Genomic DNA, 23,032 nt, shown 5'->3' on the forward strand with positions numbered 1-23,032 from the left:
GACCTAGAGAATGGACAAGCACAAATGGAAACTAGAAGCTCTCTAGCCTGACTAGAAAGCATGAGCTTTCTGAGAGCTCACTCAGTCCTCACTCTGAGGTTTCTCCATGGGAGACACAAATGGAGCTGGAGGTGGAAAGGTACCTCAGCATACACATGGGTTCAATCCTCAGGAGTGTGAAACACAACCAAAAATATACCGCACCCACCCCTTCAAAGACAAAACAACAAACCCAACTACACGCTAGTTACTAATAAACAAGTGAAAATATCCCAGAGCACTCAAAGGCAGAGGGAGGATCTCAAGTTCACAGCCAACCTGAGCGACACTACATCCTGTCTCAAGGGGTAAAAAAAAAAACAAAAAACAAAAAACCACCAAAAATTGGACTAGAGAGATGGCTCTGCAGGAGTCTGCTTCCCTGCCCCAGCCTGGTGGCTCTCAACTGCCTGTAACTCCAGCGCCCTCTTCTGGTTTCTGCAGGCACAGGCACTGACAAGTACACATATCCCCACACAAATGCATATACACATAAATAACACTACATCATCTCCAAAAACAGAAACAAATTCCACAGAACTTGTAAAATCATGACTCCTTATCACTTCTGTATGTTTTTAAACATTTAGCATTAATACAATCCTCACTTTAGCGGGAGATAGCACATACAATCAGTGAATTTAAACAAAAGTGATTTTACTGTGACTAAAGAAAGGCTATCAATGATCCTTAGAGACAATCTTCATTTCCAAGAACACTTACTGTCCTAGCTGGTTTCTTGTCAACTTGCAACAAGCTAGAGTCATTTGAAAGAAGGAAACCACAACTGAGAAAATGCCTCCGTAAGACCCAGCTATAGGCCATTTTCTTAATTAGTGTCTGATGGGGAGGGCCCAGCTCACTGTGGTGGTGCCATCCCTGGGCTGGCAATCCTGGGTTCCATTAGAAAGTCTGATGAGCAAGCCTTGGGGAACTAGCAAGCAGCACCCTCCATGGCCTCGGCTTCAGTCCTGCCTCCAGGTTCCTGCCCAGCTTGAGTTCTTGTCCTGACTTCCTTCAGTGACAAACAGTGCCATGGAAGTGTGAGTCAAATAAACCCTCTCCTCCTGTGCTGCTTTGGTGGTGCGTCTCATCCCAACAGTAGTCACGGTGACTAGGAACTTACCAATTCAGTGACAAGAGGACGGGTACTTCCTATATAGGACAGCAGCTGCCGTTGCTTTAGGGTGTGGAGGGTATTTTCCCTGAAAAAAGAAAGACAAGAGTTTTTTTGTTTTTTATATGAAAGAGGTTTATTAGATGGAGATGAAGAGAGAAAGGGAGAGCAGGACATGATGGAGGGGGAAAGAGAGAGGGGTGCCCCAACAGAGAAAGGGGAGAGGGCAGGGAGCCAAGAGAGGCCAAGAGGGAGCAAGAGAGCAAGAGAAGAGGAGCAAAAGAGGGAAAGACCAGTTTTCTAAGGCGCAATCCAAATACTATTTATTTATTTATTTATTTTGATAGATAACAACAAAACCAACCCCTGCCAGACATGTACACCTGTGTGTTCAAAACAAGAAAAAAAAGGCACAAATGAAGAAAAATGCACAAAGCCCTTAACACAGAAAGGCAGTCTGTCTCAGATGAGTGGGGACGGTGAACTCATTTCATGCTCTGGTGGTCACTTGTAAGCTGGCTTTGATGAGGCGTTTGTTTAAGCGGTTGCTGTTTACTGCATTACCTATGTAGTTCTGGAGGGCCTGAACTCACTATGTAGAACAGCTGGCCTGCAACTGGGCCTCACCTGCCTCTGCCTCCTGGGTGCTGGGCCCAGAGGTATGTGACACCACACCTATCAGCTCCCACTTTTTTCACTATTAAAAAAATTTTAAGACCAAAATATGGTGTTGGATCCCCTAGAGCTGGAGTTGCAGGTGGTTGTAAACCATCCAAACTCATTTACTCTGGAAGAGTACCAATGCTCTTAAATCACGGAGCCATCTCCAGATCTGCACTTATTTTCTTTCTTTCTTTTTTTTTTTTTTATGTAGTCCTGGCTGTCCTGGAACTCACTCTGTAGACCAGGCTGGCCCTGAACGCAGAGATTCCCCTGCCTCTGCCTCCCAAGTGCTGGGATTAAAGCATGCACCACCACCTGGCAAAAAAAATATTCTTAAAAACAAGATAAAACAAAAGTCTAGTCACTTACCAATATACCGATTTTGCATAAAACTCAATATTGTCAGAAAAATCTCCAATTTCATCTTTGGCGATACTCTCTAGCCAATCTACCACCAACTAGGAAAGAAAGAAAATAAAAAAGATCATTGTAACTCTAAAATCTGTTTTAATTTTAGTAGTACTTCCATCCTTAATTTGAAGTTTCTGATATCAAATAACTTTTCCAACCACTATTTTGACTTTTTTAAGATAAATATATAACAACAGTATTTCCTACAGGAATAGTACTATTTTTAATAGTCTATCCCTGGAAACACAAAAGTTGTTATTTAAAGAAATAACTTAAGAAATGCAGCCATACCTGACTCTGTCGCACCAGTGAATCCCTCTGAAACAGCGCTTCCACAACTGTCTTCTCGCTGGCATTAACAGCCTGGGACAGCAGCAGTTAAAGGGAAAAGAAAAGGATGTTCTAAGACGACTTCACGACAAAGGCCAGTTACAAATAATGTGTTTACACATCTATATATTTACCCTTTATTTTACGGGCTTTCTCTTTCATTTTTAGAAGGGCTTTTACTGTGTAGCCCTGGCTGGTCTGCAAGCCAGAGACCTGCCTGCCTCTGCCTCTCAACTCCTGTTTCACATTGCCTGGCTGTGTATGTACTGTTTTTTTTTTTTTAATTTATGTGTATTATTTTATGTGCATGAGTGTTTTGCCTTCATGCGTGTCTGTACCACGCGTGCTATATATGTATTCTTAAAGTATTATTTATAGGGGCTAGAAAGGTGGTTCAGAGGTTAAAGGCACTGACTGCTCTTCCAGCTGACCCAGCTTCAAATCCCAGCATGGCAGCTCATAACTGTTTGTAACTCCAGGATCTGACAAACTCACACAGACATACAAGCAGGGAAAACACCAATTCACATTAAAAACAAAAACCCTAACTAACAAAACAACTTAAAAATAAAAATTCTTTATAAAGCCAGGTGTGGTGGCACCCAACTGTAACCCTAGCCCTTGAGAGGCACAGACAGACGGATCTCTGAGTTTGAGGCCAGCTGCCTCTACAGAGAGCTCCAGGACAGCCAGGGCTACACAGAGAAACCCTGCCTCTAAAACCAAAAAGAAAAAAATATAAATAAAATTTAAACTAGACACTGTTTACTTTTGACCTGACACTTTAGTATAAAGATGTGCAGAAAACATCTAATAGGATGTAAATCAAGTTATTATGATAAATAATACGGGGATTAAAAAAGAACTTTTACCTTTACCCATGAATATAAATATTTGATTACTTTGGGTATCTTTTATGTACTTGTAATTTTTTTTTAAATCAGAAAATACAAATGGTGGGTTGAAAAAAATCAAATCTCCAAATTGTAGCATCAGTAATGGAAAAAAATTAATAGAATACTTACAGCAATTGCAAACATATTTTCCTCTTCTAATGAAGACTGTATTCTGTCTCTGGGGAAAATAATAAAAAATGAGAAAGCTTTATTTCAACAAATGCAAGAAACCACCTTTTGAAGCTGTTCCACACTCTCCCAGGCAGAAATAAATGAGATGCCAATGTAACTCACTCATCACATGTAATGTAACTCACTCATCACATGTAATGTAACTCACTCATCACATGTAATGTAACTCACTCATCACATGTAATGTAACTCACTCATCACATGTAATGTGAGACACAGGGAGTAAATAGGCGATGACTCTAACACTGACGCCTGAACAAAACTTGTAACTACTTCTGTAGCCTTTACTGACGCCTAAGGGCACGTATCTTTTTCATATGGCAAAATTAATTATGATTTTCTTTCAATAATCCTTAATAAAACCCCAAACCACCAGGTCTCTTTCTTTCTTCACTTTCTCAAGCCCAGGCTCACCTCAAACTCTCAGCCTGTCTGCCTCACCCTCCTGGGATTACAGGTGTCTACCTTTGTCCAGCTACAGACTGATTTTTTTGTAGCCACCAGCTTTATGAACTGATAGCCCCTCTCCCTATACCTGACTATCCACATCTCAAGTATTAGAAATGATACATCTCAAGCAAACCTAAGCTAAGTCCACCTCTCACTAATAGTTAATTTCCTGACTGGCTTGCTCCCTCAAGCATACCTCACTATGGGCTCTTCAAACTTTACCTGTACAAAGAGGCCAGCAGCCTCCAAGTGACCATCTCCTGCTGAAGGAGCCAGAGCATGCTGGCCGTCTTTGAAAACTTCTGCAGTCCAGGTGTTGCTCGGCTCACTATTTTACTCAGTATATTCACCTAAAATAAAAAAGGGTGTAAAGAAGCTTCTTCTCTACACTTTCGAGTTACTCAAAACTAAGCAAATATTCTTTTTGTTCAGGTACAGAGTGCTACCAGGAATCTTGTACAGTATATACACACAAACAGACATTTTTCTGACTACCCATTATGTTTCAGAGTAGAATGCAATTTTCACCATCTTCACCAGAAATTATGCTAATTTGAGCAAGATATATTTACTTGAATATATATATAAAAGCTTAATATAGTCTAATCTTCAGATTCAACAACACAACCACAGGTGTATTTTTTTTCTCTCCACATATATATGCCCAGTAAATACATTAAATTTGCCTTTCGAAATCATATAAACCAGTAACTATTGAAAATCATGTCTGATAAACTTATGACATGTAACAAATCAAGAAAATAAAATTCTTAATGATTGGTACCAAAACATGTTATTTCTAAACAAAATTTCAAAAAGTTTCTCCTCTCTCTAACTTAGTGATCTGAACCCTGTAGGGGACTGGGACACACAGAGAACCTAATAAAAACTACACAAATACTGTCCTTGAAACACACACAAGATTGTTTAACAAGAAGCTTAGGGACTGGACACAAGAGAAATCTGCTCAGAAGTGCTGAGTAACACATGTAGGCAGATGAAAAATAGTTATTTATCCTCATAGACTACAAGAACCACACAAGACCCACCCTCTAAGAAAGCGTGCACAAGAGAAATAACGCTCAAGACTAGTGTTTAGGAATAGTATCATGTGTGCATTATCCATTTACTGAATCCTCAGTTGAGGGCTGATGAGACAGTCAAGTGGGAAATGGTGCTTGGCGCCAAGCCTGCTGACCCGATCCACATGGTGGTGGAGAAAAAAAAAAAACTGACTAACACAATTTGTCCTCTGACCTCCACACAAGCACCCCCTTTCATACAATACAAAAGGTTCAAAACTACTCATATTAGGAGCTAGACATGGCTCAGTGGTTCAGAGTACTGACTGCTCTTCCATAGGATCTAGGTTCAATTCCCAGCACTCACACAGCAGCTCACAACTATCTGTACTTCAGTTCCAGAGGCCCCGACACTTTTTTCTAGATTTCCTTTTATTATTTTAATTGTGTGTCTGTGTGTCTGTGCTGAGAAACCCCACAGGGATGAAGCTGCACACAGAGGCTTTAGAGGAGTTGGATCCCTCTGCATCTGTACTTTCAGGTGGTTGTGCACTACTCAACATGGACGCTGGGAATTAAACTCGGGTCCTCTGAAAAGTCTGTGCTCTTAAACACCCGAGTCACCATCCAGCCTGGACCTGACTCTCCTATCCAATAGACATAGATTCCAGGAAGCCGATAAAACAGACACACAGACAAAAACTGTTAACTATTAAAAAATATATCGGTGCCAGGTGTGGTAACATTCGCCTTTAATCCTAGCACTCAGGAAGGCAGAGGCAGGCAGATCTCTGTGCATTTGAGGCCAGCCTGGTCTACAAATCAAGTCCAGAATAGCCTGAGCTACACAGAGAAAACCTGTCTTGAGAAACCAAAACCAAAACCAAAATGAACAACAACAACAACAAAATAATGGCTAAATGGCTATTATTTTACTTTTTGAAGTTTATGTGTGTGTGTGTGTGTTGTGTATTTACAAGTCTGTGAAGGTATGTAAAGGGTGTGTATATGCAAGCGAGGTCAGAGGAAGATTTAAAGAGTCTCTATCACTCTCCACCTTATTTACTGAGACAGGGTCTCAGTATGCAGCCCTGATTGCCCTTGAACTCATAGAGATCAGCTTGCCTCTACCTTCCAAGTGCTGGAATTAAAGGCATGTGCCATTAGATCCAGTTTTCCCTCTAATTTTTGAGACAGTGTCTTTCTTGAACCTGAAGCTCACTGACTGGCTAGGATGGCCAGCCAATAAACAATCCACCTGCCTTTACCCTGACATCCTCTTACCACTCCTCTGAGACCCTCTCTATCCACACTCCTGTCACATACTGAACCCAGGTCCTCATACTTGTGTGGCAAACACTTTATGGGCTCTGCTATTTGTGAAGCCAATTTTCTGCTTATTCTCACATATGACAATTTTCTAAAGTTCTATTCCTTGTTTTATAAACAGCAGTTTCAGGTTCATAGCAAAACTGAATGAAAGCTAGAGAACCCAAAACTCCTGCTCCCACATATGCACAGACTCCTTCCTTATCAGTGTCTTGCAATAAGGGGGGTTCATCTGTTACTATCAGTGAACAGCCTCCTGGATCTGTCTTGTTGCTCCCCACAGGCATGTAACGCTGGGATGCTGGGGATCTGAACTCAGGTCCCACGTTTAGAGTAAGGATTTTTCTCACTGAGCTGTCTCTCCAGCCTCGGACTTTGCTTTTTAAACAGCAGATTTCTTTTATTCCCTAAAGAAGGCATCTATGGACTCTGAAGATGTAATAAGCAAAGAGCTGCTGGCCAGTTTCCCCATCCCTCCACCATGGAACTCCAGTAAGCACAGCAAAGGAATGAGCAGGTTAACATACGAGAAAACTACAAGTACTTCAGTTTACCAACCACGGGATAGAAATAACTTACCTGACTACCACAGATATTTTCGTATTCTTCTACAAGATCAAAAACTGTTGTTGAAGAGTGCTTCAAAAAAGACTGCAGGAAATCGGAAAACATGCTCATGGATGCTAAACCGAGGGAAACAAAAGGGAACAAAACGGAAGTGACGTACTTTAAGAATAGCTACAAGTCTTTTCTGTCCCTCCATCACAACTGTATTTTTAATAACTAGTGACTTGGGGCTAGGGAGAGATGGCTCAGTGATCAAGAGCTCTTGCTGTTCTTGCTGATGACTCAGGTTTGATTCCCAGCACCCCCACCACACAGATGCTCACAAGCAGCTGTAACTCCAGTTAGAGCTCTCGAACAGCACCAAGCACTCATGGGCGGCACATGCATGCAGTGGGGATGCACGCCTTTAGTCCCAGCCCTCAGGAGGCAGAGGCTGGTGGATCTCTGAGCACTGCTCTATAAACTACACAGAGAAATCCTGTCTCAAAAACAAAACAAGAAAAAAACCCAAAAGTTACAAATCTTTAACAATTTTTAAGTGCGAGGTTTAGTGGCACTAGGTACACACACATTGTGCTGCCTGCACCAACAGCCACCTGCAGAACACATCATTTTGTAAAATTTAACTATTAATCAGTAACCCTCTAGCCCATAATTTGCTCAACCCTGGCAACCACCGTTTCACTTTATGTCTCTCTAAGTTTAACCGCTTTAAGTGCCTCAGAAACATGCAGTGCTACAGCATGTTCCCCAAGGCAAGGTCCCAGGTAGCCTACTGACGTCACCCATAGATAAGGATTCTCCTGCTTCACCTCTAAGGGCTGGCATTACAGGAGTGTGTGCTATCGTGCCTATGGGCCTCAGTATGTTTATATTTCTACATTTCTACTAGCAGTTATTTTCTGGTTTTGACTTACTTAAGCGGGCACACACACGGGCACACACGCACACACACGCGCGCAGACACACGCGCGCGCACACACACACACACACACACTTTCTGGAGAGGGTTATTAGATGGCTTTGGCTGGCCTGGCACTTTCTATGTAAACCAGTAGCTCGGTGGCCTGAAACTCAGAGATCTACCTGTACTCCTACCTGTTTAGTGCTGGCATTTAAGCATGTGCCACCACACCCAGCACTGATTTATTGTATTTTTGTTGATGGTGTTTTGTTTCTTTAAGTCTCACATAGCCCAGGCTGTTACAATTTTGCTACATAGCCAAGGCTGGCCTTGGATTCTTATTTTTGCTTGCATCCTCAAATACCGGGGTTACTGTATGGAGTTACTTCCGCTTCGCTTGATTGTCTGCCCAGGCCGGTGATACGGGTATACCTGCACCTGTGGGTTGCCATTGTCTTCACTGGAGAAATGTCCTTTGCCTGGTTTTCACTAAACTGATGACAATTTTTGTTGAGTTATAAAAACTGTTCTGTGTGTGGTATTTTAAGACAAAGTCTCACTCTGTAGCCCAAGACAACCTTAAATTCATAGTGATCCTCCTACTTCAGCATCCAGAGTGCTGGGGTTGATAGGTACGAGCCACTCCTAGTTAAGAATGCTTTATATAGTTTGAATATTAACTCTTTATTTAATATTTGCACCAACTGCCTTTTACTCTATTAATTTTATACTGATAAACAAATTATTTATATACTCTAACTTACATACTTTTAATTTTCTTGCATCTTTTTAAAGAACCTCAAGTATTACTACTTAGAATTTTCTGTATTATCAATTATTACCAAAAAGGGGTGGGGCAAATTTTAGACCATCTGATTATATTTTAAGTGTTACCACAACAAAGTAACTAAGAGTTGGGGCTGGAGAGATGGCTCAGCAGTTAAGAGTACTGGCTGCTCTTCCATAGGACCCAATGCAATTCCCAGCATCCACAAAGCAGCTCACGACCATCTCTAACTCCAAGACATACAATGCCCTTTTCTGTGCTCCACAAGAAGTAGGCATGCATTGGGTATACAGACATACATGCAGGCAAAACACCCAAACACACATTAAAAAAAAAAAAAGATGGCCATGACTAATTGGCTTAACAAAACTATATCATAGGAGGAGGACCCAGCAAGATGAGCTAGGAAAAGGGTGACCTGCAGCCAAGGAGAGAAGCAGGCCTTAAAAGATCCAACCTTGCAATTCCTTCATCTTAGATGCCTAGCATCTAGGATTTGGGGGGGGAAAAAAAGTGTTTTTTAAGCTTCATCACTCAAATTAAAATACTCACATTCACATACACTGTCTCTATCTCTCTCTCTCCCTCTCTGTTGTTGAGACAAAGATAAACTATGTAGCCCTGGCTGGTAGGAAATTACTAGATAGACTAGGCTAATCTCAAACCCACTGACATCTACCTGCCTTTGCCTCCCAAGTGCTGGATTACAGGCCCAGGGAGAACCACATTTTGATGGTGTTCAGGATCAGATTTCTTTATCTCAGCAAAGAAATAAGCTACTTAAATCTCAAAGGCATTTACCAGCCTCTCCAGGGTCGTCCTCCCGTAACATGACAGCACTTAGGTTTATGTCCTCGGTCACACTATGGGGCTCCGTGTTTGTGTAGAACCCTAAACGCTGTGATGAGAATGTGGCTGCCCAGTTACTGTCATCCAGATTAGTTACCTTAAAAAAGAAAGAAAGAAAGACAATAGAGCGTCCGTCATTAAATAAGTAAATTAATACTGAATAAAGGCTTTTTCCCCACCTTTCATGTTTACATGTTTTTCATTTTTAAGTCAGCCAATAGACAGTGATCACATTAAGGAAGCTACAGTTTTCTTTAATATTAATTTTATTGTATGTGTTTGGATGTTTTGCCTGAATGTGTGTCTATGCATGAGGCTCACAAAGGCCAGGAGAGAACACTGAATCCCTGGGTCTGGAGTTATAGGTGGTTGTGAGCCGCTATGTAGGTGCTGGGAATCTAACCAGGATCCTTTAGACAAGCATTCAGTGCTCTTAACCACTGAGCCATCTCACTAGTCCCAGTATCTGAGAATTCTTCTTTCAGCTTTAAAGAAATTGTTTTACAATAGGTCTTCCACCTTGGGTAGAAAACCTAACTTAGATTCCCCTGTACTTTCACAACACAGACCACTCCTGTCATCCAACATGGGGAAGAGGGTTTTCCTTACAAAAGTAAGGAGTCGATTCAGAGGCAGAAACAGGCAGGAGCCCTCTCACTCAACTCAATCGATACTCCCTGTGGTCGGATCCCACAGGCAGACAGCCTTACTCTTCGTTATGACCTTACTCTTAATGGTCACCTTCTGCTCTGAGCTCTGTGTGTGGCAGGTGGTGAAGACGCCAGAAGCTGTTAGTGTGTCATTCTCAAGAACTCCTTCACCTCACTTCTGAGGCAGGGCCTCCCGCTCAATCCGGGGCTCACTGTTTTGGCTAGATTGGCCTGGCAGTGAATTGCAGGCTCTACCGGTCTCTGCTCATGGCTCCAGCTCTAGGGTTACAGGGTTGCCACAACCAGCCTTCACATTAGTGCTGGGGATCTGGACTCAGGTCTCCATGCTTGTGAGGTGAGCACGGTACCCACTGAACAACCCCTTCAGCTTTCTCTGTACCTTAAAGCAGATAGGTGTAATGGTGAATCCCTTTAATCCCAGCACTCTGGAGGCAGAAGCAGGCAAATCTTTCTGAGTTAGAGGCCAGCCTGGCCTACAGAGTTCCAGGACAGGCTACACAGAGAAACCCTGTGTAAAAAAACCGAAACAAACAAGCAAGCAACAGCAACAAAAACCCTAAACTAAAACCAACCAACCAATCAACAAGCAAAACAAAACCAGGGCTAGGCTTTAACAGCCATCAACAATTTTAGAATGCATTTCATTTGGTTAGCAAAGAGCCAAATTCAGGCATTTCACCTATATCTAAATATTACTGTGTCGTTTTCCTTCTGTGACATGATATATTCTAACGTTTGATTCTTCTCAAATGTCTAACCAAGTATATATTTTATATAACCTGAAATTTCTTTCATAATGAATATAACTTCGTCTTTCATTGGAAGGCTTTTAAGCCAAATACTAAAGTGCATTTATTTATACATACCATGGAAAGATTTCCCAAGAACCCGAAAGATTGTGTATGCCGGGGAGACCGCCCTTCCGTTCCAAGAATGCAGGAGATGTCCGGATGTCTCAGTAAGCCTCGACTCGGTGGGGTGACTGCAAGTGAGAGGTCAGAATACTGTCAACCCAAGGCAAGTGAACCAGCAACAGAATGTCATTTTCCAGGGTGTGGGCCAGATGGCTCAGTCGGTAAAGTACTTGTCAAGTATGCATGAGGACCTGAGTTTGATCCCTAGCATCCATGTAAAAAAACTCGGGCACAGCGGGGCACACTTGCCATCTCAGTCTTGGGGAAGAGAGTGACCAGGAGCTCTAGTCAGCCAGTCTAGGCAGGTCAGAAAGTCCCAGGTCCTGTCTGAAAAACGCTAGATGGCTTCTGAGGAACAACACTCAAGGTTCAGTTCTGGACTCATATCCTTGCACACATATGTGCAAGTACTTCTGCATGCACACACACACAAACCCAGACACTCACACACAAGAATATGCACTTACACATGCACCTTCAGATAATGAAACCACCACACACATACACACAATTTCTCAGTTTTCAATTAGATTCAAATCAAATACTTTAAATGTTAACATTTTTATGTTACGAGGAACTTATTTTTCTAAAATTGAGCGTATCATACTACTATTAAATTTTTTTTACTACAAAAGATACTTTTAATATAAGTGTAACTGAGCAGACCCAATTATACAAACCAAGGAGGCACAGTCAGTAGACTGCTACCTTCTAATCTGAGAGAGAACTGAGGCATGCCAGTCAGTCCAGCCAAGCCTGAGCTTTAGAGCAAGCCGACTTATGTTTTCACTGTCTAAATAACAGCATGAACTCAGTCACAACGGCTTCTCCAAGTCTGCCTTCCAGTTTGGAAAAGCAGATTAACAGTATGTCACAGTTATAGTCATGTATGGTACAGTTCCTTGTTCATCAGAGTTCAGATAATTGTAATCATTACTTATTCTTACTTCCTCATATTGTAGCTAAATATTTTATTATGTAATTTACATAAATGTCAGTAGTCACTCATTATGATTACTACTCCATCAAATACTTATATATAAAATATTAAAAAGCAGAAACAACAGACTGGGAAAGGATCTTCACCAACCCTTTATCTGACAGAGGTCTAATATCCAGAATATAAAAAGACCTAAGGAAGTTAAAAAACAACAAATCAAGTAATCCAATTAGAAAATGGGGTACAGAGCTAAACAGAGAATTCTCTGAAGAGAATATAGAATGGCAGAGAAACACTTAAAGAAATGTTCAATGTCCTCAGTTATCAGGGAAATGCAAATCAAAACAACCCTGAGAGATTTCACCTTATACCCATCAGAATGGCTAAGATCAAAAACTCAAGTGACAATGCATGCTGGAGAGGATGTGGAGAAAGAGGAACCCTCCTCCATGGCTAGTGGGAATGTAAACTTGTACAACCACTTTGGAAATCAATCTGGTGCTTTCTCAGACAATTAGAAATAGTGCTTCCTCAAGATCCAGCTATACCACTCCTATACATATATCCAAAATATGCTCAAGTACACAACAAGGACATTTGCTCAACCATGTTCATAGCAGCCTATTCGTAAGAGCCAGAAGCTGGAAACAACTTAGATGTCCATCAACATCTAAGCAAGAATGAGGACCCAGGGTAAGATGATCAAACCTCACTCAGAAAAGCAAACCAGATAGACATCAGAAGAGGGAGAAAACAAGGAACAGGACAGGTGCATACCACAGAGGGACTCTGAAAGACTCTACCCAGCAGTGTATCAAAGCACATGCTGAGACTCATAGTCAAACATTGGGCAGAGTGCAGGGAATCTTAGGAAAGACCTGGAGAGGGCAGGAGCTCCACAAGGAGAGCAACAGAACCAAAAATTCTGGGCACAGGAGTCTTTTCTGAGATTGATACTCCAACCAAGGACCATTCATGGATATAATCTAGAACCCCTGCTCAGATGTAGCCCATGGCAGCTCAATATCCAAGCAACTGTCTCTGACATGAACTCAGTGGCTGGCTCTTTGTTCACCTCCATCTGAGGCAGGAGCAGCCTTGTCAGGCCACAGAGGACAATGCAGCCAGTCCTGATGAGACCTGATAAGCTAGGGTCAGATGGAAGGGGAGGAGGACCTCCCCTATCAGTGGACTTGGAGAGGGGCATGGGAGGAGATGAGGGAGGGAGGGTGGGATTGGGAGGAAATGAAGGAGGGGGCTACAGCTAGGATAGAAAGTGAATAAACTGTGATTAATATAAGAAATAAAAATTTAACAAATATATATAAAAAATAAGCAGAAACAAAATCTTACAAGGCTGTCGAAATGAGCTTGGAGTTCGAGGAATAATCTGGCTTCTTGGTGTTGTAGTACCAAAATTTTCATCTTGGTTGGCCTGAACTTAGGAAGAATTAAGGAAAGTTTTCCATGTAAAGAAAAAAAAAATCATTAAAGTTAATCATAGATTTATTACACAAGATTCATGAACACACTTTTTTCAAGAACAAAGCATTTTATAACTACCATCTTTTCTGCACATAGTTGTTAATTCCTTCGGTCATTTAAATTCTCAGATCGGTATTAGACAATATGTATTGACTACTTGACCACTGTGACATACTAGTAGTGAAACAGAACAAGCTTTTCAGAGAAATAGAAATCTAAACCTCACTAAAGTTCCCTGAGAGAAGGTGTCTACCAACTAAAACACCAATGGAAGTAATCAACCAGTTTTATCACAGCTTATGTTTAATGCCTCAAAGAAAATCCCACTGCACTGATTTAAAGCATTCTGCAATTCGTATAATTCTTAAAATATAAAGGATACTTAAAACTTTTTTTTGAGCACTTTGCTTCCGTGCAGTCCGCGTCACCTCTGCCTCTCGGATCACAGGCGAAGACATCTCCCCAAAGCCACTCCTAGAATTGTATAATTAAGCTCTTAGCTCCTACAAAGGACTTTATCATTACAGTTAGAACAAACGGTCCTGGGTCAGTCAAGGGACAGGTTACTCCAACAGCCAGACAAGTCTTAGAGCCTTTTGCCAAGAATACCCTCTTGTCTCTAAATCCTGCTTATTCCCCAAAATCTCACTCAGTGCCCAGCTATAAACCCCCTCTCTGACTTTCTAGTATCACAATGGTATGTTTCCTACAGAGTTATTTTAGACTCTGAATCTGTACTTCACATTGCTTCATGAAGGTAAATCCTTGCCCAGTGGACTGAAGAGCTACTTCACTGCAGAATTCTCTACAAGGACTTCTGCAGTCTCTAAAATATCGTGTTGACTTGCTGATGGGGCTGGTTTTAGGCCAGACTCCCACCTGTAACCTAAACTACTACACACAAGGTTCCAGGCCAGCCTGGGATACAGAGTGAGACCCCACTTTGACAATCAAACCAAATAAAAGAAAACAGGTTCTGAGAAATTCCTCATTAGATAATTTCATTCTTATGTAAACAGCATAGAATATATTCAAACAAGCTACGCCAGTCATCAAGGCATTAGGAAATGTAATCATACGGGACCATTGTTCTATTTATGGCCTGCTTGTTGACCAAAACACTGCTATGCAGCCAGGACTATACTTTAGATTGTGAGTCCCATATGGTTTGGTGAGATGAAAGAATAAGGAAAGGAATTTTAACAAACTGAAGAAACAACCCTTTTGAAAACTACAGTGCTCCAGACTTCCAACACTGTACCTCAAGGTTTACAAACCTTGTGACTAAGATTTTAAAACAACAATTCAATATGCTATCCTTTCCCTTGAAATCTCCAGATGGTTCACTCGGTTCTACACAGTCTCAGCACATTATTTAGCACACAATCCCAACTTGGGAGTTCAGCATTCAGACACATAAAGTATGATATGAACATTCTTCATAACTGAGTATGTTTCTTTTACAAAGGTCTACATTTGCTTCTTTGTCCCCTGATGTACATCTACTTAAGTTATTCATCAAACAGCTTTACAAACAGGAGATACAAAATTCCCCTGCTGGCAATCTGGTCCGCTCTCTCCTTTTCTTCAGAACTTAAGGCTTGCTAGGCAAGCTACCACTGAGCTATAACCCCAGCCCTATAACTTGGTACCTTAATCTCTCACAGGCTCACTATTCTCTGACAAAAGGATGACGCTATATCTTCAGCCCCGTAACTTGGTTCTATTTAACCATCTGGTTCCTTAAATCTCTTACAGGCTCACTGTTCTATATAGATGCTCGCAGGCTTGCTCTAAACTAAATGGGCTATTTAAAGCTTAAGGAACACACACAAAATAAAGCTTAGCATGACGTTTTCATATTACTAATGTGCTACTATTACTCAAAGACCAGCTAGCAAGTTACTTTTGACAGGTTTCCTTGAAACTCCCGTGACACGGGGATTTAACATCTCCTTCATTTATTTTCCCAACGTATATAGTCTTCATACATCGTATTACACTGCTTGGCTGCCTTCACTATACCATCCATTCCCCGATGCCAAGGGCCTTGAATAACCCCAGCATAACCTACTTGATCACTTGAGAAATTCAACTACCTGGTGCTGGTACTTTAAAGTCTAGGCTGAGCACAGTAATGCCCATTAATGTACAAGTGATACGAATTAACAAGCACAACAAAATCACTTTGAGGAAGCCTGTGTCATTAACTGGCTGTGACCTCCGACTGTTTAGTTCGCATTTCGAACGCCGGACCACCACCGGCCCCGCCCACTTCGGAGCGAATGGCGATGATGAGAGAACGCCGAACGGACTCCGGAACGCGGGGTGGGCATTCAGTGCATCCCAGCCCTACCCACGCCAAGCGGCCTTTCCTCCATCAGGGGACTAACCCCCGGCAGGGAGGAGGAAGCAGTGAATGGGCAACGCTCGGCGCCTCCTCTGTTCCCGCGGAGGTAGCTTCGCCTATGTCGTCCCGCTAACAGGCGACAGTCACAAGTCTTGGCCCAGGCGTCTCTACCGGGACTGACCTGTCCATGGCTGCAGCCTCCTCCACCTAGAACCTTGCAAATTTAACTGCAGCCCGGACACCGCGTTTCAGCCTTCCCGCTCTCCGGAAGCAAACCCTTCGACCCGGAAGCATACTCTCGATAAGGCAGGCCCAGAGAAGAGTACTGGTAGGGGGAGAAACGGTGTTCCCCCTTGGCGCATGCGCGAGATTTGTCTACAGCCGCAGGACCAGCGGGCGCAGGCGCGGAAGTGTGCCGCTGCGTGACTGCATGGCTGGGCGGGGCTTGTGTGGACGGAAGGGGGCGGGGCGGGGTGGAGCCTGGGCGCGGTGGCAGAACGGGACTGTGGGCGTGGTCCGGGTGGGGCGACCTTCTGGAAAGTCCGTAACGAGGACTGAGAAATCGGATTTGAAAGAGTTTGGTCTTGGCATTCCTACTTGGGGTTCTGTGGGACTCCAGAGGAGCGGGCCTGTCTCGGGGCGCTCACCTCTTTGTTAGTTTTGTGATGTAGCCTCAGTGGACCGCTTTTGAAGTTGTTTCCTATCATTGTTATTTATTTTTGTTTTACAGGATCAGCCGTCTGATCAGCATTTGGGAGTCTGAGGCAGGAGGATCACCACAAATCTGCACACAAAAAAACCCTGACCTTTGGTCATGGGGCTACTCACCTGTTCCAGCATGTCAAAGTGTTAGGACTCAGGCCCTTCATATGTCTAGAAATAAGCTCAGGCTAAATGAATAAACCATAGGATTTTTGGTGGTTAGATAAAAGCCAGTATTCCTCAGAAAGTTGTTAAACATGTTTTCCACCCTCAAAAGGAGTCACTCTCCCTAGTTACTTTTCCTCACAATTCCCTCTCCGGTAATTTCTGTTCTCTGCTCTCTCACCTCCCTCATGAAACTCTTTCATGAAGGGCTCTAACAGGCCCCAAGCACTGCAAACGTGGCGTGGCGTGGTCTTGCCCTCTCTCCTTCCCTCTCCCTTGTTAAACCGTTAGATTACATTCCTAAGGCTAGCTACCAAGGTCTATTCCCTTATTTAGCCACTTCCCAATGCCTGACTAAAACTCCAAGGTCCAACTATCAAAACACCAAGGTCCAGCAATCAGAATTCATTATTTGGCTACACAAGTCCAGTGAGGACCTAGCAACGCATCCTTGTTCAGACTTCCTCTTTTTCTTCTTAACAACCGCTCTTGCAGAAACACCTGCTGCTGTCTTTGCTGGATCCAGAGGCAGCATCCCCTGCTTGTCCCTCCGGGGAAATAAATCTCCTTGGTGCTGAGAATTTGTGTCTGGATGTGTTCTGTGCCGACTTCTAGGCCACTTTGTATCACTCATTAACTGCTCCCTCCTGTTCTGTTTCCACAGCCCTGGCGATGCCTAGTCTGCTTCTTTTCTCTCTGCTCTGGACTCTTCTAGATGCCTCTGGATCTTTTCTCTCTTTTACCCACAATAAAAACCTTATCCCTAACGGAGCAGTCATATCGGCAATTTCGTTCCTCTGCCTCTCCCCCTCACAGAGGAAAGTGGAGGCAGAAGGCATAGTCATCCTCAGCTCCCACCAAGTTAGAGGCCAGGTGGGTTTTTTGCTGTTTTTGTTGTTGTTTTTGTTCAGTTGTTTTTTGTTTGTTTGTTTGCTTGCTTTGTTTTGTTTTTGAGGCCCTGTCTTAGAATAAAAGAAAAAAGCAGTAATATAGTATTCCCTTCTAATTCAAAGTGCTGTCTGGGTAAAAAGCACTATATTAAGGACCTGAAGAATTCAGTTCAGACACTTTTTTTTTTTTTTTCCAATTTGAAAGCAGTCATTCTCTATTATGTGACCGGATTACAAAAATAATGTACCAGCCAGCAAGCCAGCTTGCCCTGCAAGCCTGATGATCTAAATTCTGTCCCTGGACTCCTAGTAGCAACTCCACAAAATTGTCCTCTTGAGAAGACTTAATGCCAAGGAGCCGGCCAATCGCAATCAGTCGCGAAGCCACAGCAGGAATTTCCCTTCCTGGCTTTAAACGGGGCGGCGAGCTCCCCTTGGAGCGCCACCATTTTGTATGACCGATCGACCCCAGCATGCTGGGTTTCTCTGCAGAATAAACACATTTTGCTCTTACATTTGTGAGTCTGAGGTCTTCCTTCGGGGATTCTTGGACGTAACATGCACGCACGCTCGCACGCACACAGTAGTTACTGAAATCAGCAAGGGCGTGCTTGATTTGAACCACAGCCCCTAACATAAAGCGTTTAGTTTTTCTGGCCTCGTACATGTTGTTTGACTTTGCTTGTGTTCCTGCAGCCTTTGATGTACTTCCTGTAGGCCTATTTTACTCAGCCTTTTCCCTGTCAGGTGGTGGTTTGTGACAGTGCTCTTAGCCATCTTTCCAGCCTAGTGGTTTTCTTTTCTTTTTTTTTTTTAATGATTTATATTTATTTATGTGTATGTGTGTATGCTTGTGTGAGTTTTATGTATGTGTGTGAGTTTTAAAAGTTTTTTTTTACTTGTGTAATTTAGTTTTGATATTTTTTGTTTGTGTTTTCAAAACAGGGTCTCTCTGTGTAGCCTTGGCTGCCCTGGATTCACTTTTTAGACCAGGCTGGTCTCAAAGTCACAAAATATTTGCCTGCCTCTGCCCTCCTGAGTGCTGAGAGTAAAGGTGTGTGCCACTTCAGGCCTTTGCCTGTGTGAGTTTATGTTCACCACAGGTGGCCTGCAACTGGAATCTAGGCAGTTTGAGTTACCTGATGTGGGTGCTGGGAGAACAGCTTGGGTCTGGAAGAATAGCATTAAGTTCTTAACCACTGAGCCATTTCTCCAGCCACCAAATGGTTCTCTTAAGAGGAATATATGTGTCTCTCATAGAAAACTAAGATGATATAGATAAGCAGAAGGAGAACTAATGAAAGGATTCCCATGATCCTTTTAGCTCTCTGTGACTATAATTCCAGGAGATACCCTGTTGGAAATCACCCAAAGCCAGGTGTGGTAGGACGCTCTGTAATCCCAGCACTTACAGGGTGGAGAGTCAAGAAGATTACAACTTATGATATATAATGAGGCCCTGTCTCAAAAATAAATAAAATAAATCCAGCCACTTGAATGCAGTTAACTGACAGAATGAACTACTGTTTATGCCAGCACATTTTGTGTTTGCTTTTAATGTAGTGAAAACAAACAGTACATATTGTATTGTGCACTGTTTCATAAGCTGATTATTCAAGTAACACGAACATCTTCTCATATCAAAAGCATTCATCTACATCTCTGGTAACTGGGCTGAACACTTTGAAGATAACATTCCTTTGGTTGTTTCCATTTCTTCACACCTTACTACACTCTGCTTCACCCTACACCATGAGTGGAAGCTGTTCTAGCCGAAGTCACTGACAGGCTTTGCAGGTTTCTCTCTCTTTTCCTCCGTGGTGCTCCTGGCAGCACTGTTGGTCAATCTGCACCGAGGTTGCTGAGTGGCCTTTCCTGCTGCCCGGGCTTCTCTTGGCTATTTCCTCTGCTGGCTGGAGAAGTCTGCCCTTCCCTTCAATACTTTCTTTCAGATCAGAACTAAGCGTCTTCAACTCTTTGTTATCTTCAGCTTTAACCACCATGCTTCTCCAGATAACATTGTATTTCAGACTCACACATGCATGTATGGTTATATTGCACACATTCCCCAGGCAGCATAATGGCAAACTCACCTCTCCCATAGTTTTCGTTTTGAGAGATGGTCACTATAACAGGGTCACAGACCTTAGCACAACTGACTCCATGATGGAAGTACCATCCAGGCTGTAAAACTCAACACATAGAGAGCAACACCAGCCAAAAGTAAAACAATGGCCTAATCCATCAAAGTTCATATAGTTCTGGGAAAGTCTTAAAATGTACTAACCTTGTTTTCTAGCTTCTGTAGTTCTGCACTGGCTAACTGCTCTTGTTAACTGAAGTATGCTAATTCATAACATGGTCTTTGTGCTTAAAAGTTTACCCTGAGAAAGGCTCAGGGCTATTCTGGGAGCCTGAATACCCATTGTAGTTGCCAGCAGGCTAATAAAGACTTTCTATTGACTTAAACCCTTATCTGAGCAGTCTTCTCTGGTGGATACCCCACAACAGTCATGTCCTGTTACCTAAGCCCCAAGTCTTGAATGTAGCCTCATTAGGATCTCAAGTCTCATGAGGGCAGCAGTTCTGTCAGGTTCTGTACCCCACGTGGCAGCAGAATGGTTTTCTCTCACCCCAGCATCTGTTTTGTTATCAAATTTTTAATATGTGTTCTATTGCTGTTGCTTCCTCCTTAGTCCCAATTGAGCACAGTGTGTAGGTAAGTCCTGCAACTGAACTCCTTGCTTCCTCATCCCAAGAGAGTATTCTAGGGATGTCAGTGTGAGCATCGGTCTCCTGGTTAACTCCAGGCTGCTCGTATCATCTTGTCCTTGTCTCTGCCTCCAATTTTAAATTCTGGCCACACCCAGTCTCAGTTCCCCAGCATTGTATGGCCACTTAATGTGTTTTGTTCACTCATTCCAAGGATAGACAGAAAGAGTGGGAAGAGGACAACCTTGTAGTGTCAGTGCTGGGGATCAAACTCTGAATGTCAGGCTTGCTTGATTCACACTTGACCTGTGGAGCTGATTGGTGGGCCTGGAAGGAATCATGCTTGACTGGAGGTTAAAGCACAGTCTTGGACATCAGGTTTCCTGGGGTTGAATATACATGATTGGTTCTGGGGGTCTAACCCGCAGCCCTGGAAATGTTATGCAAAGGCTCTAACACTAAGTTATACCCTCAGACTGAGAATGTGTTTTCTTAGTGCAGTTATGAGATCTAAATACAAAAATAGCACCAGAGAAAAATGCCTAGAAGCTCAGACCTCAAAGTTGTATTGCCTAGGTCACCTACCAGCTCTGTCACTTTTAGCTTATGTAGCTTCGGCCACGTATGCATGCCTTGGTTTTTTATTTTTTGCTTGTAATAACCAGCTCATAGGATTATTAGGGATACTGAATGATCTATGTGTAAGGGCTTAGAATAGTATGAGGTACCCATAATATCTGTGACATAGTGTACTGTTCAAATACAGTCTTCACTCATCATTGTTTTGGCTTTTAAAAGTTCTATTTTTATTATTTATTTGTGTACAAGTCCATGCCATGGTTCATGTGTGGGGAGTCAGAGGATAACTTATAGGAGTTGGTTATCACCTATCATGTGGGTCACCAAACCCAGGTCATCAGGTTTTACAGCAAGTACTTGAATCTGTCGAGCCATCTCCCTGACCCATCTCTAAAACGGTTACCAGCTAACTAGGCAGCATCAGACTTGAGACACTGTGCTAGAGATACTAGAGGTATTTTCGGAGATTGGAGAACAATAGCAGAAGTGGGTTTTTTGTTTTTTTTTTCTATCTGAAGAGCTCAAATAATGAACACATTACGTTTCTAACTATACATGTTTGCAAACTCTTTTTTTGTCCTCCATGTAAAGAAAGTCAATGGATCTTCTTCAGAAGATTCCTTTGCTTATCCATTCACAAACATTTAGCTATCTGTTAAGAGCCAGGCCCTATGCTTGGATCCAGGCAGCAGAGACTGGGGGGAAATGGCATGTTCACTCTCAGATCCCCTGCAGTCAAGTAAAAAAGCATGGCTGTGTGTAGCTGGACTTAAAAACAATAAACAAACAAAAGCAAAACCAACCAGCTTCTCCCCCACACCAAATATTTAGCTATCAATCGGTAGCCTGCAGCGAAAACAGAGCTGAGCTGCCAATACATTTTCAGAGTAACCTGAAAAGCTTGTAGTGTAACAGGTCCCCAGACCTTAGCACAACTGACTCCATGATGGAAGTACCAGTCAGGCCATAAAACTCAGCACACAGACAGGACCCTCTGGCAAGATAAAAACAACGACCTAATCCATCAAACTCTACAGTTCTGGGAAAGTTTCTAAGGGTATAAACCTTGCTTTTTGGTTTCTGTGGTTCCCATTCCTGCTAACTGTTCTTGCTAACTGAGGTGTGTCAACCTGGAATGTGGCTTTTGTGATTGAAAGCTCACCGCGAGAAAGGCATGGGGCTACACTGGGATCCCGAACACCCAGTGTAGTTACTGGCTAATGATGACTTTCTATTGGCGTAAGCCTGTGTCCGAGTAGCACTCTCTGGGATACTTCACAACAATATGAGTTTGGTCTTGATAGCAAAACAAACAAACAAACAAACAAACAAACAAACAGAAGTTCATGGTCGGGAGAAAATATTTGCACATGGAACGTAAATTGTGTGTTTCCCGAAACTCGAGTGTCTTATTTGAATTTCATGTAGAAAAGGAAAAGCTGTCAGACTTCGCGAGACACTGGCAGGCAGGTTCCGGGAAGGATGTGCTGTTGCTGATGCCAGCAGGAAGCTGTTGGTCACGTGTGCGTTACGTCTTCTCAGATGGGACTTCTCCGCATTATTCTGTGGACTCTGACGGAAAATGGAGTCTGGTTGTCGTTCCCAGATAACAACATAGTTTAGGGTAGGTCTCTTTTTGTTTTACCTTTCACTTTTTCCTACCTTTCTTCTTTTTGGCGGTAACCCAAATATCTCAGGTAACCCAGGATGGTCTCAGTCTTGCTATGTAGCTGGGGGTCTCTTGAACTTAATCTCTGGTGGTCTCCAGCCCTCAGATACTGGGGTTATTTATGGGTCTGTACCACCGCACCCAGTTCATTTTACTTTTTGTGAACTCTTCCGCCTTTTGGCATTGTAAGTTGCATGTACAAAACTGAAAGAATAATCATAAAAAGTCTGCACTGAGGATTAAATGTTTCACTAGAAGCTGAGAGATGTTCACGGGACAGATGCATTGGATTGAGTTCTAGGTCTCCCCCACATAATGGAATTGTAGACAAATAACATTCTCTTCTGTGTAAAATAATAATAATAATAATAATAATAATAATAATAATAATAATAATAA

The 23,032-nt window shown here is 42.6% G+C and overlaps 1 protein-coding gene across 2 annotated transcripts in view; it reads right to left on the reverse strand.

The window, feature by feature from the left end:
* Positions 1–16,191, reverse strand: part of Nup107 (nucleoporin 107) — a 39,026-nt gene extending 22,835 nt beyond the window's left edge. The window contains exons 1-11 of one of the 2 annotated variants that reach the window (XM_055626227.1): positions 16,098–16,191; positions 13,949–14,040; positions 13,435–13,521; positions 11,094–11,209; positions 9,509–9,653; positions 7,029–7,132; positions 4,321–4,448; positions 3,586–3,634; positions 2,522–2,593; positions 2,189–2,277; positions 1,166–1,244 (exon numbers count right to left, since the gene is read on the reverse strand). In XM_055626227.1, coding sequence (XP_055482202.1) covers positions 1,166–1,244; positions 2,189–2,277; positions 2,522–2,593; positions 3,586–3,634; positions 4,321–4,448; positions 7,029–7,132; positions 9,509–9,653; positions 11,094–11,209; positions 13,435–13,521; positions 13,949–14,040; positions 16,098–16,105 — 969 coding nt within the window. In that variant the 5' untranslated portion in view covers positions 16,106–16,191. Of the gene's footprint in view, positions 1–1,165; positions 1,245–2,188; positions 2,278–2,521; positions 2,594–3,585; positions 3,635–4,320; positions 4,449–7,028; positions 7,133–9,508; positions 9,654–11,093; positions 11,210–13,397; positions 13,522–13,948; positions 14,041–16,097 lie in introns of those variants that run through there. The other variant, XM_055626228.1, reaches the window with a different exon arrangement.
* Positions 16,192–23,032: the final 6,841 nt, after the last annotated feature.

This window comes from Psammomys obesus, unplaced genomic scaffold (genome assembly GCF_907164565.1).
Source record: "Psammomys obesus unplaced genomic scaffold, mPsaObe1.curated_primary_1811, whole genome shotgun sequence".
Taxonomy (NCBI): Eukaryota; Metazoa; Chordata; class Mammalia; order Rodentia; family Muridae; genus Psammomys; species Psammomys obesus.